Source organism: Diprion similis, chromosome 10, assembly GCF_021155765.1.
Source record: "Diprion similis isolate iyDipSimi1 chromosome 10, iyDipSimi1.1, whole genome shotgun sequence".
NCBI classification, from domain to species: Eukaryota; Metazoa; Arthropoda; class Insecta; order Hymenoptera; family Diprionidae; genus Diprion; species Diprion similis.
Window position 1 is genome coordinate 21605611 of NC_060114.1, and position 16509 is coordinate 21622119.

Here is a 16509-nt window from a genome sequence, read left to right on the forward strand (position 1 = left end):
ATCATTTTATTCCGCATTTTGTACAGTTGTTTCTTCGTTTTCTTTATCGACGGCCAGTTTTGGTGGTAAGGCAACGTCGACCGAAGCTAAACCAGAGTCTTGGACTGTCGTACCCCCGATACTCACCTTAGTATGCATCATTATCAATACCAGGTCACCCAGTCAAGGATGAAGTGGTAAGCGGTGTTCAATTGAGGTGACGCCACTTTCTGGTACGAGAATGAGAATATAATGGTTAAAATTACGTCATGATTTGAATTAGTTTTCAAGGTATGGGATCAGAAAGAAAACCGTGTAGTTGGAATGAAATGGAATGTCTTCAATATATAATAATGCAGGCATACAAAAATATGTATTTATTGTACATAGAGCATCATCAGCAATGGTTGAAACAGTCATTTTATATAATTCATATTTATTATCTTAACCTTAATAATCAATAAGATACATTTATTTTGATATTCGTTAGACTTAAACTGTGATGGTAAAGTCTTTTGGTGACTTGGAGAGGGCGTTGAGCGTGATCCCCTTTTTGTGATGGAGTTTGAGCTTCATGTCCATGTCGCACTCAGCTTCGCTTGTCTCGTGGGCATCCATAAAGCCGGAGGGTGGTTTCAGCTCCAAGGTTGACATCTCGTTACCCCAGTCTTCGTTTCTCTCGCGGTTTATAGTTTTAACGGTCCGCCAAAAGTCGCGGGGTTCATCCAGCAGACAAAATGACTCGACAGATTTTCTCTCGTTAAGCTCTTTTGCTCGATTGCCGCAGACACTTGGAGCTTGCAACAGCCGATTACAGACCGTGTTTGCAGAATGACTCGATGATACGTTCGCCGAATACGGACGCATTCCGGCCTCTGATAATTTTAATATTGTCCGAATCCCATTTGGATCACGGCCTGGATCAACTGAAATATCTGGCGTTGCTCCACGACTCCTAAAAAAATCAGTGTAGCAAAGTGAAAATACCTTATCAAGCTGGATTATGTGGTCCATTTCACATCTGCCCGAGCCAGCGTTACTGCATGGGCAAAAGTAAGTTGCTCCAATCTCTAAAAAATGTCGCAAACATTTGCACGCATTAACACAAGGTCTTCAGTCAATGTTGCACACTTTTCTCTACTTTCTACACTAGTATAAGAATGCACAAATCGAATGTGGTTGCATTCTGTAAACTTGATGATTCAGAAGTATAGGAAAGTGTACCGCATTTTACGACAAACGCTGCATTTTGTACAATATACATTGTATATTTGTAGTAAATTGTAAATCTTACATAGTATTATTCATTCTATAATACCCAATGTAAAAATACGCAATGCACTTTCATCGGAGCAAATTTTACATACATTCCCCAGTGGTTAGATCAGTTCACTTTTTTCCACATGCCATGCAATCGAAAATTATTTTACAACAAAGTGTAGCTGAGTAAAGAACGTACAGAGACTCCATACCTCTGCTTTTCCAGTCTAGGAAAAGTCTTTCGTTCAGAAATTGGTGACGCTTCTGTTGATGTGCTCGATTCTTGCGTGTGGTACATCACGTCTGATGTGCATTTGATGGAAAAAGTAGACAAGAAGTAACGAGTGAGATTAGCACAGTATTAGCTGCTCCAAAATTGACACAGAAGTCCGAATACTAACTTACTATGATGAACCGCCCTCGGGACCCGAGCCAATCGTTGTTCACGACTTCGATGGACCCCGGAGTTTGGCCCCGGCGATCTTGCTATCATCGACGTTGGTCCCGAGTCGTCCAGATGATTTGAAGACTCTGTTCGACTGCTGGTACCAACTTCCGTATCGCTATCAGATCCTAGAGTATCGTATTCCTCTGATTCCGACTTGAAAGACTTGGATTTGCGAGGGGAACGTCCTCGAACCTTGGCGTACTGATCCATGTCACGCTAAAAGAGGTTTAGCAAATCATCTTTGGATTTGCGCTGTCGCAAAATGAGGCTGATGACTTAAGTTTCATCATTGCCGGCATACCTGAGCTCCTTGAAGCATCGTCTCTCCGCGCTCGTAGAAGTAGGCCTGCCGCATAGGATTAGCAGATAGATTTTCTTGCTCAGGAAGGTGAAAAGTAGCGTACGGGTATATATCCTCAGAATACTCGGGGATTCGTTCAAGACCATGATTAACTTCTCGGCAGGGTGACTGATGCCCTGGTTTTCTGGCAGTTGCGTAGTATTGTTCTCTCTGCTCCATATTATGTTTGTTGTCCAAAGCCGCTTGGGTTTGAGAAGGCGGATCATTTGCTGCTCCGGCTCTTCTGGGGTCTGAAATGCGTTGTTGCAATGAATTCAGAATGCATCTGTTTAAAACGTTGAAAAATAGATACTTACGCGTCTTCAAACAAAAGCAAACGCCACCAACAGCCAATATCACTGCCAGTACTGATACAACACTAGGAGCGAGGACCTGTGCGTCCAAGTACAACGGAGTTTCCTCGACGTCTATCATGGAATCATCGAAGGCTCGTTTTCCACTGTTGTAACTTGAGGTGACGAACGTATACTCTGCTTGTGTAGAACCAGCATTGTTATACGCCGTCAGTCTTAATTCGTAACTGGTACTACTTGTCAGGCCAACTATCGTATACCGCGAGTGCGGTCGAATGTCATTCGATGCTAAAGAAGAGTATAATAGTTTTTACGTTTGACGTAGAGTGGTTAATGATGATAACAAAGAAGTACAATGAATGCTTACCCAAATGCCACTTGTCAGAAAGCTTTCTATATTCAACAGCAAAGTAAAGAAGTGGGCATCCACCATCCTGCCAGGAGGCTAATTCTAATAGTACTGAAGTTAGATTGGACCTGATGAGATGCTGCTTGGCTGGAGCAATAGGCTTTGACCCCTTAGTTCTTGCACTCTCGGTTTTGCTAGCACTTCCACTTCCAATGCGATTAAAGGCTGCTAAATTGAATTGATACATGGTCCCACATTGAAGTCCTTCAAGCAAATAGGTATTAGCTCTTCGGTCTATTATAACTTCCTCCCATTCAGCTGATTCTTTTCGATAAGCCAGCAAGAATCCTTTTATTGGTGAACCGCCGTTGTCCCCTTGCTTCCACTGCAGTTTAATTGCATCGGTTGTCGTTCCAGTAGCTAGAAGCGTTGGTGGAGTTGGTGGAACTAGACACAAAGTGGGAAGTTTACCAATTAGCTGAAAAGTTGGATAGCAAAGCGGGGTTGATATATTGTTTCACATACGCGCAGGGCCACGGCCCGACAATATTCAATCTGCCGCCAAACTATGAATACCAGTTAAGGTAATTAGATAGTATAGTTCAGCAAGGCGTCGGGGATGATCAAATTTGTGACTCAAATGAAACTTCTGCGTGATGGTTTGCCAATTATTAAGGATTTTACCTTGGACTTGTAAACTGTAAACAATTTGGTCCAATCCCAGAGAATTCCTGACGTGACATGAGTAATTGCCTTGGTGACCACGCTGCACAGTCCTCAGAAGAAGAGTGTTGTCCAGACCAATCTCCAATCTGGAATGATTCAAAACCGAGTGAGAAAACTTCGAACAGCACCGCTCATCAAATGCGACACACCATCCGGAGCTAGTAATATGTGATGTGGCTTACCTTTGTTGTTTTTGCAATTTCACATCACCGAGCCTCCACTCAGCTGATGGTCGTGGATCGCCAACAAATAGACATGCAAGCGTAACGTCCACTCTCCACGGAACCGAAACCATACCACCGAACGAGATGATTGCAGCTGGAACTAATTTTCAAACATTGTTGATTTTCTGTTCGGAAATCGGAGCTTTAGTTACGTCAGATCTACGATTGCAAATTTGATTACAAAAATTTCATTGATTCACCTGTTGAACTTGGCTGCAGTTTGATGACAGCAGATTTCGAACCTTCGCCCACTTTCGTCCATGCCGTAACCCAAGCTTCATATACGTCTCGAACCTTCAAGCCCATAGCATCGTAGTGCAAATTTTGAGCTGGGACAGAATTTGGTGTAACCTTTTTTTCGTGACCCTGATCATACGTTCTGATGTAGACAATGTATCTCGTCAGTACGCCATTCGGTCTGCGTGGCGGCAGCCAAGAGATCACAACTGAGTCCTCCCCACTGGTTACAGCCTTTATTTTCTCTGGTGCTTCAGGAACTGCGCAGGTGAAAGTATTGAAAATCAGGTCAATATTGTACAGAAGCTGATTGTGAGATGAAACGGTTCATTTTTATCAAGAACTCTGAAATATTGGTTTACCAGTTTCCTCCGTGGTGCAGGATACCGGACTACTGCTGACACCTTCGCCGGCACGAGTGTAAGCCAACGCTTGGACAGTGTAGTTTGTGTAAGGATTTAGCCCATGCAGAACTGTGCTCAGAGCATGAGTAATTTTTGTCTCACGAGAGCCTTGAATTTCAGACGATGTGGCGTCATTTGCTGCTTCGTACAGAAGCTTATACCCTTGTACGACACCGTGTACTTTGTCGGACGGTGGCGGTTTCCATGTGACCTGGACGTTTTGGGCGGTCAGAGCAACGCAGGCCACGTTCTGAGGTGGAGCGCTAGGTACTGTGTCATAAAGTAAGGATTAGCCACATTTTTGTCCCGTAAGGGATTGCTAAGAAAAAGAACGAGACTTATGATCTTACCGTCTTCTAAAGTTTGTGCTATTATCGGATCTGACCCAGGTCCATCCCCTTTGCTATTGAAAGCCATGACGACCACACTGTACTGAGTGTATTTTTCTAATCCTGTTAGCCTGTAGTTGTAGGAACCATCGCCATTTCCCATTATGCCAACCGGTGTTGTGTTGACTGATTTTTCGTCATGACTAAAAAAATTAAGATGTTTTTAATCCTTGAGCAAAAAGCCTTTATCCGCCAATTGATCTGGACACTAAAGAAGACCATAATAATTTGTAGTACCAGTACCCTAAATTTCTGTATGCTATATTGTATCCAAGAAGTTCTCCATTCCACAATGATCTGTCTGGTGGTTGCCAGGAGATCCTGAGCTGCTGGGGTCCCAAGGGTTCGACAGACACCTGTCTCGGCGGTCCACTAGGAATTTCAACGTCAGTTTGTACCTGAAATAAAGAGTAAGGGACTCCATTGGATGAGTGAAAGATTAAGCTGAGTAATTGTCTGAAGATAATATTGATCGATGTTACTAACGTGGAGTATGTCGCTGGGAGCCGACGTTCCCAGATGATTTTCAGCGTAGACGCGAAAGTGATACGTGGTTGCCGGCTTCAACGGTGTCACAAGAGCAACTGTCTTGTTACCAGTGACCAATTTTTGAGAGTTGTGGGCGTGCCAAACGTCTGTTGAAGAATTGAATATGTAAGGATTATTAATCCATTGCAACAGGGTGTTGAAAAAAATTAAACAATTTCTCACGAGCGTTTACCCAAGCAGGATTAATGGTACAAGAATAGTTTATCGGGTTACAAAGAAGACTCTCGATAGAAGTGGGAACTAAGGTGGAAGTGAAAAGAAGGAGGAGATGTAGATGTGATTTGCGGGTGTCGAACTAGATGCTTTTACCCACCTTGTGCTTCTTTGTATTGAACGACATAGCTGATGATCGGAGAGTCGGGGTGAACAGGGTCCGAATCGCCGGAGGGCGGTGACCAGGCCAAGAGTATCGAGCGACTTCCTTGCTCGACCACGCGTAAGTTTCGTGGAAAGTTCGGTGGTTCTTGTACAAGGAGATGAACGTTTGCGCGGTCGTGACCGTAGGCGTTGCTGGCTACACACGTGTATTCGCCGCGGTCAGCGTGACCAGCCTCCGATATTCGCAATTCCGATATCATGCCTCGCGGAACTGGTGAGTTGTGTAAAGTGTATCTGAATTTCAAGAACAACGGCTACGTCATTCAACCATCAACTCGTCGTGAAAATCACTAATATTTGTGTAATAGTTTATACATTGGGACTCACTTTGAGATACCTCTAAGCCAGCCATACTCGCGATGACAAACTTTATATTGTTTCACGGGTTCACGGAAAAATGTTAAATTTATAAAAGTTTTCAAATCAGAAGTTGAAAACCCCTGATTACCAATCAGACAAAAATTTGGCTAGCCGACTTTGAAGTTACCATAGAAGTACAATCATCTTTCGTATCACCTAAAGTTTTGATATCACACAAAATCCAAATCATCACACTCTCTGCATAAATTAATTACGATCCGCGAAAATCGCGATGAAATAGTCACGTACTCGGATTTGTGGCTTTGCGTTGGGCTCGTGAGCCCTTCGTATTTAGGGTTCGCGGTGTGGTCCGGGCTGCCTACATCAACTATTAGCTCCACCGGCGAGTGGCGCGAGGTAGTCTGGGGAGACCTACGTGAGTGGATTGGATACCAACCTAATGTCGTAGTTAGGGTCGACCCGACTGCCACGAGCACGCCAGCTGAGCTCGAGGGGTGAGTCGCCCTCAGTTTCACAGTGCAGGGTGACCGCCTCGCCCCGGCGCACCGACTCCTGCCTCGTCCTCACCGTCACAGTGGGTCCCGCTGTGGCAACGGTCACGATTCTCATGTCATACAATTAGCAACGTTTTACGCTCGCTGTTGTCAGATAAGGTATTTGATTCACAGCGGTCAGTAGACGTGACGGGTAATAAACAGCGTCATGATCTGTTCGTGTGGTTCAGGTTGGTGTAATGAGAAATGTTCCGTCTGTAGGTTAATCGTGTAAGTTACGACTACCAATGAAGTATTCGGTACCCTACAAATGTCTTCCATAAATATTGTTCGATATCGAGGGAGAACCCTGACCCACGTCAGACACTGAATGTACGATATCCTAGATGGGATTTGAATATTTTACCATGAACGGTCAGACGAATGAGTTTGCTGAGTCCTGGACCTATCCCGTTGCTTGCTTGACAGAGATAGAAGCCACTATGCTCTTTCGCTACGCGAGGAATAACCAAAGAACCATTCCCAGCAACTCCTGCGCCTTCCGTACCGCCATAACCCAGCTCTCGATAGTCACCAGGTGTTTCGCCTGCAACATAGGGCACAAAATGCTTGACACCGAAATAAAACTGCACACGAAAAATGAAAATTCTTTTTTTGCTATAAAGTGAATTGAATTTTTTATTCACTTCCGGTAAATTACAATTCGAATAACTATGAAAATAAGGGGCTCATAGTTCTCTTAACGGCTTTCATAAAACCTGGACTCGAAGTTAACCCTCAACTCGAACTTCCGCGATGCAGATGAATGGTATCAGATTGTTGTAAACTATTTGAAAGTCAAATACTTTGACCAAATATTTTTCAATGTTTTCCAAGTGCTGAGGCTAAGTTTTTCGACCTAACTTTTCTTCGCGAAACTGTCGCTTAGCTCACTTACGGGACCCTTATAATTTCCTCAAGAGCAGAAAAACATCATCAAGATTTCTGGAAGCGCACTGCTTCTTGTTTTTGGACATAAGATTCTATCAGTACACCCTACATAGAAATTGTCTTCGGGATGTCTGACTTGGAACTTAACTAATTGCTATCAGTTCAGATAGACATTGATCGAACAGATCCTATCTCTTGAGATATTACCAACAAACTTACCTACAGATTGTTTCCAAGCGACTGAAGGAATCGGAAACCCTTCCGCTTGACAAGCCACCGAGACACCATGACCGACTATGGCGGTCTGATCGATAGGCTCCACGGTCCATCTTGGAGGAACTAGAAATATGGTTCCGTTTATCCAAAATCTATTTCCGCCCTCCGGCCACTCGATTCACCAGTCTGCCTCACCGGAAATTCATGCTGAAACCTTTTCACGTGAATATTCTCGCACGGAGAGAACGACCTGATCTCAAGCCCGATCATATGAATCAACTAAACGACGGTTTCACCATGAAATGTCGCGATTGTTGGCGACAATAAATGCCAATTGCACTTCCGGGATTTCACTCAGAAGTATGATTGCCATTCGGTTGTATGATTGAATTTCTTATATATTGCAACGAAACAAAAACGGGTGTTCCAAATTCCGTGCCAGACTACTATGTACTATAAAATGTTCCCGAATATAAGGTCGACCGTATCATTATTGGATATTTGAGTCGGATTGAGGTTGTTGAGTGGTAACTACAACGACGTCAATCAGCGTTGCGTTTATTTTCAGTGACGTCACACTGGCAAATAATTCAAAATTGAAAAATGAACGGCGAAAAAGCGGGAACGAAATGAAAAGCAGAGAGAGCCATGTTGTCGAAATGAATAAAAGATCGATGTTGGCCGTGGCTTGGTTTAACATCCTCAAGTGAAACAAGGCAATTTCTGCAGGATGTTCGTTAATTATAAACCGGTAATAACAATTTCAAATTATACACTAATTTTCCCCGCGTACAGTGATTTATCCGTAGCTATCGTGCTCTCGTGTGAATCTATAGAGGCATGCCCTCGGGCCTTTCGTTTTAGCCCGGGTAAACATCAGCGTTGCGCGAAAATTACACGCGGAATTGGAACACCTCGTGATCACAGACGCACAGACACACAGCCTCAGAATATTTCACTGTGCCTGTGTCTGAACCTCTGTTCGTGTGTATCTGATTCTGAATAACTTGCCGCCTACCTGCGGCACACTACGCTAGAGCTTCGTCAACGTATTTAAACTTGCTCATTACTCATTCTACGGTAGCTAAACGTAACGTGATATCGTACCGAGAATTACATGCATTATCGTATATTGGACTGTATGCGTGTGTCATGTATAGGTATAATGTAGACAGTGTCGGGATTGACGATGAATTTTCATTATCGTTTATATTCAGGTCATTTCACGCGCGGAATGCAGAGAACCGAGAAGATCCGCGGACGCGTCTCTGTAAATCAAAAGAATAGCCACATTTGTAATTACATTATTTCCAGTGTGAAAAAAATGGGACACAATTCGGTATGTTATTCTGATCGCTCGGTTGTCAGTAAAACATTAGAAGGAGGTCAACAGGTGTTCCATTATTTGCTGAACGTGAAAGTACAATCGATGTACACAGATTGCGAATATCCGTGCACGTTCATATTCCGCATAGGCAGGTGAAATTAATCAATTTTCAATTTATATTTATACAGAATCACCTGGACAATCTCGTATTACCCTATCGTCATGCAAGTCCTGCTACCGACGGGCCCTGCCTTCGTACCAAGATCATCATTTCCACTACGTTAATTGACGCATCGTGTCAGACGAATATCGAACATTATACACGACGACCCGGACATTAATATTTATTGGACACCGTTGTTGTCAGAGATCAAAGCAACTTGAAATGGAATTCGCCGTTCGTGATTCGTATATCACAGTTCGTTGTTGATTCTCAATATTGGTCGCGTTGCGATTCTTTTCAACTGCAACATCGATTGGTATCGAAAAAACGGTGCAATTTCTGATTTTAATTTAGAAAATTTGGTTTGAAAACTGTGCTAAGAAAACATAATATCGTATTCATCGTCATCCTAGGCTAGTGTGTATTTGTTTGATGGGTTTTATCAAATTCCATGCTGGACAGTCTGAAATCAGTTGATGGCAGGTTATCGGAAAAAATGTATTCCGTTTTCACTTGAAACGCTTCTGCGAATGTGACTTTTCACGCGTAAAAGGTTTTAGACATCGGGCAGAACCATCGGAATGTGATTCTTTGTAGCGATGGCGAGTATGTCAAAATTGCTTACATTTTTTCCAACTCTGAATATTGTGTATCGTATCGTCTGAATTGTAAATTACGATTGTTTCGTTACGAGTGTTACTCACAATTAACGTAAGTCATTTTGTCTGTACATTTACTATGCAACTATCTAAATATAATGTACTAATTACGTAAAGTAGAATGAGTATAAAATGTAATGGATGTTAAACTGTCACTATATATGACTATATAATAATGATATTAATAATCTCGAACAATACATTAATTAAACAGTTATTATCCAAGTGTTTTAGCATGCACTACCTATTATTATGAATAACCAAATGAACGATTATTGTAGTTTGTTTGTTAAACTGTGTAACACTAGTTTGCAATTTGATTTACCGCAGTATTTATGTATGTACCGTGTATATTGGTTTTTACGTGTGATTGTGCCACGTGCATCATGTTGATCGGGTGCTTAACTCTGCCAGGATGTGAAAACGCAGTTTCCTAACATTCTTCAGTCGGTTCAGTGCTATTCGTAGTGTGGCTTAAGGCTCAGAGTTCGAAGTTTCGCCAAGAAAGGAAAAGAATATCAGCCAAATTGCCAAAAAGTCGTTTATCGAACGAAGTCGAAGAAAGATTGAATATTTTCAAGTACCAGAATTCTTGTCCTTTCATTGATTCAAGGTTCTCCTGCCACACAAGGTCGGGCCGATCGCTGATGGTTAAGACTAAGTTCTTAGAGCTAGCTAGCAAAATGCTGGACGGGTTTGGTGACCCACCGGTGACGAAGAGGCTTGCAAAATGTTCAGCAATACCCGCGGCGTTTCTGATTTGACAGGTGTAGTTTCCGCTGTGACTCGCAGTGACGCTATTAATCGTCAGTATGCTTGAAAATGGTGGATAGTCGCTTATCTGAATGCTGCTAGATGCGGACGAAGCAAGCGACGAGCCCTGCTCGGCGGACGGCCCAATTTGACCATTCTGAATCGGCCTGTTGTCCATCAGCCAAGATATGTTGAACGGTTGATCGCCCTGGCTAGTAGTGCACATCAGCTGTGTCCTCATACCTTCAGTGACCCCATCCTCGAAATAAAACGGCGAAATCCTCGGCGGAACTATAAGGTTAGGTAGCAGTGATGGCATTGAATGAATCTGGGACGCGTCCGCGTCGTTGGAAGAAGGTAGGTAGTTGGTAGTTGGATACACCGCGCAACTTTCTCAGGTTTATTTGCCTACTTATTCTTTCTACGGCCCTACGATCCACGATCTCAATTAGAAAGATCCCTAAATCACCTCCTGGAGTCTCGGTGTGCGTGTACGTGTACTTGTACATGGTGATACTGTGATTTTCGTAACGGTCTTACGTTGCAGACGTGTTACTACTTACCGCTGGAATTCACTTCTCGATCATACTACTTATTGTGTTGTTGATGTTTCAACGTTACCAAACGCAGTACAAGTCCATAACAAGAAACAAAGAAGTATTGAAGTAAATATTATATGTAGCTAACGATTTACTCTACCGACCAGTACCTAAATCACTTTGTACTCTGATCAATACGGTCAGACGGAGAGATCCGTTAATTTTTAACCTCTGTGCTGAGGTCGAATCTCATCTACCGGGATCAAGGTAAAAAGAAACTGGTTCAGGTCGAAAATACGACACAACACAAAGAGAATATTCCATTTATAGTATGTATATGTATATGTATATACATATACGTGTATATATATATATATTTATAGTTTCCAAATATGATCATTCATGGACAAGAAAATTTCAAAAAAGTCCTACTACTTGGGGGTACAGGTATATGATGACGTGTACATACAATACGTGTATGATATGTATATTAAAATACGGTAAGATATATCGGAAAGAAAATTACTCAATCATATTCTCAATAAATGTAATATCGATTACCAACGGTGAGATTAATTAATCTGTATGATGAAATTCTTTTGTGAATGTACAACATACAAGGTGTGAGCGATGAACTTCAGGCACAACGTGTGCTAAGAATGTTTGTATATTCCAACGGATGAAAAAATACAATGGTAACAAGTTCCAAGTTCGAGTAAGTAAGTTTTGAGCAAGTATCAAGGTATTTATGTATATAGTAGCATAATGTCATAAGCGTGCAATCAGCGTGCAAAAGAGATTAGCGTGCAGGATGGGGAATTAGTAATTGATAATAAGAAAATTCATAAGTTATTTATATGAAGATAAAAGATCCACAAATCGCGTCGGTATCAATAATTCGAAATCGAAATCCATTTGAAACTGACGCGATTCGTCTCATCGTTTAAGCGTGCAATGTTTTCAAGTTCAAATCATCAATTCTTTCTCTGCCCGCGTGTATTGTTCGCCAAGAAATGTTCGCAGCAAGAAATTAACCCAGGAATTTCATCACCGGGGTGGTTGGATATGAATTCTTCGGATAATCGGATTGCTGGGAACTAATCCTGTCGCTTCCACAACTCGTTTTTCCACGATCTATAACGCGTGGCCAGATCAGAAAAGAATGCGAAGAATGAGGTTGGTGCTTGAGAAACACCAACGGTTTTTTACCGTTGACGTTGAGGAGTGCGGAATGTGCGACTGTAGCAGCGTCATTTGCTACACGACAGGTATAGGTGCCATTGTGAACGGGGGCGATCTTTCCAATGCTCAAGGCGCTGTTAAACTCGTCGAATTGTCGTACGGTGATCGTTTTGCCGGTCCGTTCGACCGGGGATTCGCCTTTCTTGGATGGCAGTTCCAAAGACGCTTCAATCGATGCGTTATCTTTGAGCCACGTGAACGTGAGCGGAAGGTCGCCCGTCGCTACAACGCACTGAATGCTAGTTCGGTCTCCTACGTTTAAATCGCGACCGAAACTGAAAGGTGTGATTTTAGGTGGCACTGAAAGAATAATACAAAACAGGTCGCATTCCATATCAAAGCGGTACGGACAGAAGACACGTGTGTGTGTGTGTGTGTGTTGTGTGTATTATGAGATAGGTATACACATATGCGAATCGTCGCAAAAGGCCAATCATGGTATCACGATTATATGATTGATGCTGATCACTGTTTGATGCACGTTACGATATTTCATACTTTCAAACTTGTTCGCGTCGATCTTTCTTCTGTAAGATGTTGACTAAAAACTAAACGACGCGAATTTTTTTATCTGCCATTAAACACTTTAAGGGAGTGAAGCCACCCTCCAAAGTAAGGCATGTCAAGCGGCGATTGGCCAGTTTCACCCACAAGAATATAATATTTTTTAACCAATCTGAAGGCAAAAATTTTTTCATAACGAGAAATGAAAAATCTAAGTTCCTCTATACAAAAAAAAAAAACTGCCAACACGCCCCAAATACGTATGCTTAGTTTATAGTCTACTGTAACATATTACAAAAGAAATCAAATCGGATAGATCGACCTGGGATACGTTCCTTGTAAGAAACATCTCAATTCCAATTCGTACTTGGATGGTAACCCTGTAATCTGCATATTTTTCGAGACATCCCGACACGGACGCAATCAAGAGTTGCATATCTAAAAGAGAGAGAGAGAGAGAGAGAGAGATATTTCATTGTAGCTGCAAACGTTAATTTAAGATAAAAAGTTATAAGGAAAATTGTTCACGTGGTTCGACACTCTTTGGCTCTTTTCTCCTTGTTTTTTAATCGGAACGTACAACAACCAGTGAGAAGTGCAGGTGAAGTAGAGGTTGCTGGATTAATCATTGGGTCAGATGAGAGTGAGCATGTTTCTTGCAAGCTTTTAATTTTCAGCCCTTAGCCTTTAGCTTGAAGATTTTCGGTCTCGTTTTCCGTTTGCATAAACATGGAATTCCCCATTCTCACCACATTTTTCAAAATGGTAATAGCAATCAGAGTTTATATGCATCGCATGCATCATCAGTATGATTATGATGCCCTTGGATTCACTGACGTTCCAATATGGGTTACACTATAAGTCGATCAGGTTATTCCAAAGTTTTGAAAGCTCGATACCAGCAATGTCGTTCAGTGGATGCATAGTTGACATCAGGCGGCGGAACGCTTTTTTATTTTTCTTTGCTTCTACCAGGAATCGTTAACGAAGGGGTATTCCAGGTTCGTGTAAACAAAATCAACTTTTGACTGAATAATTTGCGATAGACAGCTCGAGTGATTATATATATATACGATATATATATATATATATATATATATATGGATCGTTCTAGTTCCCTGGAACGTTCGGAAAATCCATCAACGAAACAAAAGGTGTGTTTGCAGTGCAACCGGAAAGCAACCCGATTCCAGAGAACTTGACGATGTTGCAGAGCTGAAAAGAGTGGTGCTTAAACGCGTGCAAGGAGGGCAGTGCTTGAGCGGTGCAGTGAATCGCTGTGCTCTGTGCTTGGACATTTTTTTCGATCAGTGTTTCCTTTCTTTCCTTTCTCCTTTTTTATCTTGCGAATAGCATTCGTCTGGTAGTTGCCACATCCAACGATAGGTGAAGCGCCATATTGTGTACGTATATGCACATGAATTTCACTGCGCTTGGACCGTTCATTTCGGAAATGAAAACGTTATAACGAACAAATGATTATCGAAGGACCGACAATTTGAGTTTGAAAATAATGTCTAGGGGCGATAAAATGTATACATCATATTTCCATTCTGGCGAGAGGTTTCAACCCAGCTTTCGTCGGTCTGAACCCTTCGCGAATCCTACAAATATTCCGGTTGTCCCTAAGCGTGTAGGGCGACAATGCCGCGTTATGAATCGTAGCAAAGGGACGGTTCCTGCTGATTCAGTTCTATCGGATGCTGTCCCTTTAACAGACCTGAAGTTTCAATGCCCAGGATTACGTCGATGGTGATCTGTTAGCTGAATTTGTAATTAGACGATCCATAGCTCGAATATTTTTCCGAGCCAAGTTGAAAGGTATTTCCAGGCACGTCGATAATTAAGGTAAACTTTGTTATCAGGGGTGTCAAGAATTCGTTGGTGAGATGCACCATTTCTGATAATCGAAGCTCATTAAGTGGAAAGAATTTCGCGTTTGAAATGTCAAAAATTTTTATAATTTAGCTTCAAACATTCCGAATGCCCTCTGAGTTATTGGAAATCTTGAAGATGATCGAATCGATGTTTCTTTACGTTGATTAAAATTGACAAACGTGAGTATTACTCAGTTGGGTCCCAGTATAAATTCAGGCTACTATGAACATTAACTTTACGTTTGTATAAATTGAAGTCGTTCATAATTTATTTCCCATTAAAATTTTTGTAGCCATTCCAATAATTCTGCGATATTCAAAGAATTCTCATTCGAGGTATGAAATTGAAGGGACTTGAGTTATGAAGCGCAGATTGAATATTGAAAAATTTTATCGCGCGGTACTGGGTCAGCGATCGTGTAAGATAGATATTGGCTGGACTAAAATTTCCTCTCCTATTTGATAATTATTGTTATTCAACAGAGTTGTGTTTTGGAAAGACTCACCAAGAACACGAACATCCACCGCTCTCTGCGATGTAAAGTTGTGCTTGTTTTTTGCTGTGCAAGTGTAGGTGCCTTGATCAGCATTTTTTTGCACAGTTTCAATCAATAAAGATCCGTTACCAATTCGTTGCCGCATATTTGTTGGCAACCTGACTCCGTCTGTGAGAAATGAGCAAATCATGTGAATTGTGAAGTATTTATCAAGATATTAGAATCACGAATAATCATAATCGGTGGAGAAAAAATGCGAAAAAGTATGCAAATAAAAATACTCTCAAACAATAATACTCTCAGCTTTTCACGCATCAGCAGAAAGAAAAGAAGTAATGCATGACGTGTGTTTAGCGTATGCTCTCTTACCTTTCTCCCAGACAATCGAATCAATCGGATAACCCGCCACGGGGCATTTGATATGCAGTTGTTTTCCAGCGACTGCTGAAACAGCGGGCATCGGTCGGACGTACGGTAAACCTACGGAATTGAAAAAGCGGAGTCCTGTATTATTCCCTCTCTATTATCTATTTTCCAGGGTAGTTTTTCCAACAGCGTGAGAATGCAGCTGCACCGAGCAGATAACGAGACTCGGGCAGGCATGCATTTATCGCGTGAAAAGTTTTGTCCAAAACGAGAACTCTAAATCAATGATCACTCGAAGTGCCATTCCGTATTTCGGTTTGGAATCGGGTTAAGTTTTCACCGTAAATGTTGAGTCTCGCCGCGTTGCTGGCTTCTCCTGCGCGGCTGCTTGCCGTGCATTCGTATTCACCCCCGTCTTCCGATTTCACCGATGAAATGTTTACGTGGGAGATTACGTCACCGTACACAGTGACATATTGCCCGATCAGAAGCCGGTCGTTTTGCGGCAAGGGAAAACCGTCGAGACGCCATGATATCTGCGGCGTTGGGTTTCCAGCTGCGCTGCACTTCAACGACACCGATGGGCCAGGCTGCATCGTCTGCTCGATAAAGCTGTTGACCAGCTGCGGCGAAATTTCTGCCAACAGTTAGACCGGCTCAGTTTTGTCGTGTGGCAATAGTAGTGATGCAAAACGGGGTTGTGCTTACAGATCCCGAAACCGACAATTTCAACCGTCTTACAGCTGATACACAAACCCTTCTTTGGGTTGGGGTTATCCCAATCACACGGGGGTCATCCTCACCCGAAAAAAGGGTTTGTGTCTCAGCTGTGAGGCAGCTAAAAATGTCGGTAAAATGTCGGTATCGGGATCTGTACGCTGAATCCCCCTTATATCACTATTGGCAATTATCAGATCAATGCTTGAATAAAACGACGAATTGAGAAATCAATGTACAGGCATAAATTCAAACATCCAAACTGCAGAGTGATGTTCAGGAGCAGAGAACGAAACGGGAGAAAAGT

General features: G+C 42.3%; 1 protein-coding gene across 1 annotated transcript in view; it reads right to left on the bottom strand.

Moving 5' to 3' along the window:
* Positions 1-373: 373 nt before the first annotated feature.
* Positions 374-16509, bottom strand: part of LOC124411126 (Down syndrome cell adhesion molecule-like protein Dscam2) — a 49885-nt gene continuing 33749 nt past the window's right edge. Inside the window, exons 8-28 of the mRNA XM_046890041.1 lie at positions 15826-16122; positions 15489-15599; positions 15129-15287; positions 10416-10751; positions 7562-7681; positions 6819-6998; positions 6355-6502; positions 5533-5831; positions 5157-5305; positions 4914-5068; positions 4632-4813; positions 4240-4551; positions 3841-4137; positions 3599-3740; positions 3375-3502; positions 2709-3137; positions 2345-2629; positions 1989-2278; positions 1645-1903; positions 1452-1542; positions 374-934 (exon numbers count right to left, since the gene is read on the bottom strand). Of these exons, the coding sequence (XP_046745997.1) occupies positions 472-934; positions 1452-1542; positions 1645-1903; positions 1989-2278; positions 2345-2629; positions 2709-3137; positions 3375-3502; positions 3599-3740; positions 3841-4137; positions 4240-4551; positions 4632-4813; positions 4914-5068; positions 5157-5305; positions 5533-5831; positions 6355-6502; positions 6819-6998; positions 7562-7681; positions 10416-10751; positions 15129-15287; positions 15489-15599; positions 15826-16122 (4832 nt within the window). The 3' untranslated portion in view covers positions 374-471. The remainder of the gene's footprint in view (positions 935-1451; positions 1543-1644; positions 1904-1988; positions 2279-2344; positions 2630-2708; positions 3138-3374; positions 3503-3598; positions 3741-3840; positions 4138-4239; positions 4552-4631; positions 4814-4913; positions 5069-5156; positions 5306-5532; positions 5832-6354; positions 6503-6818; positions 6999-7561; positions 7682-10415; positions 10752-15128; positions 15288-15488; positions 15600-15825; positions 16123-16509) is intronic.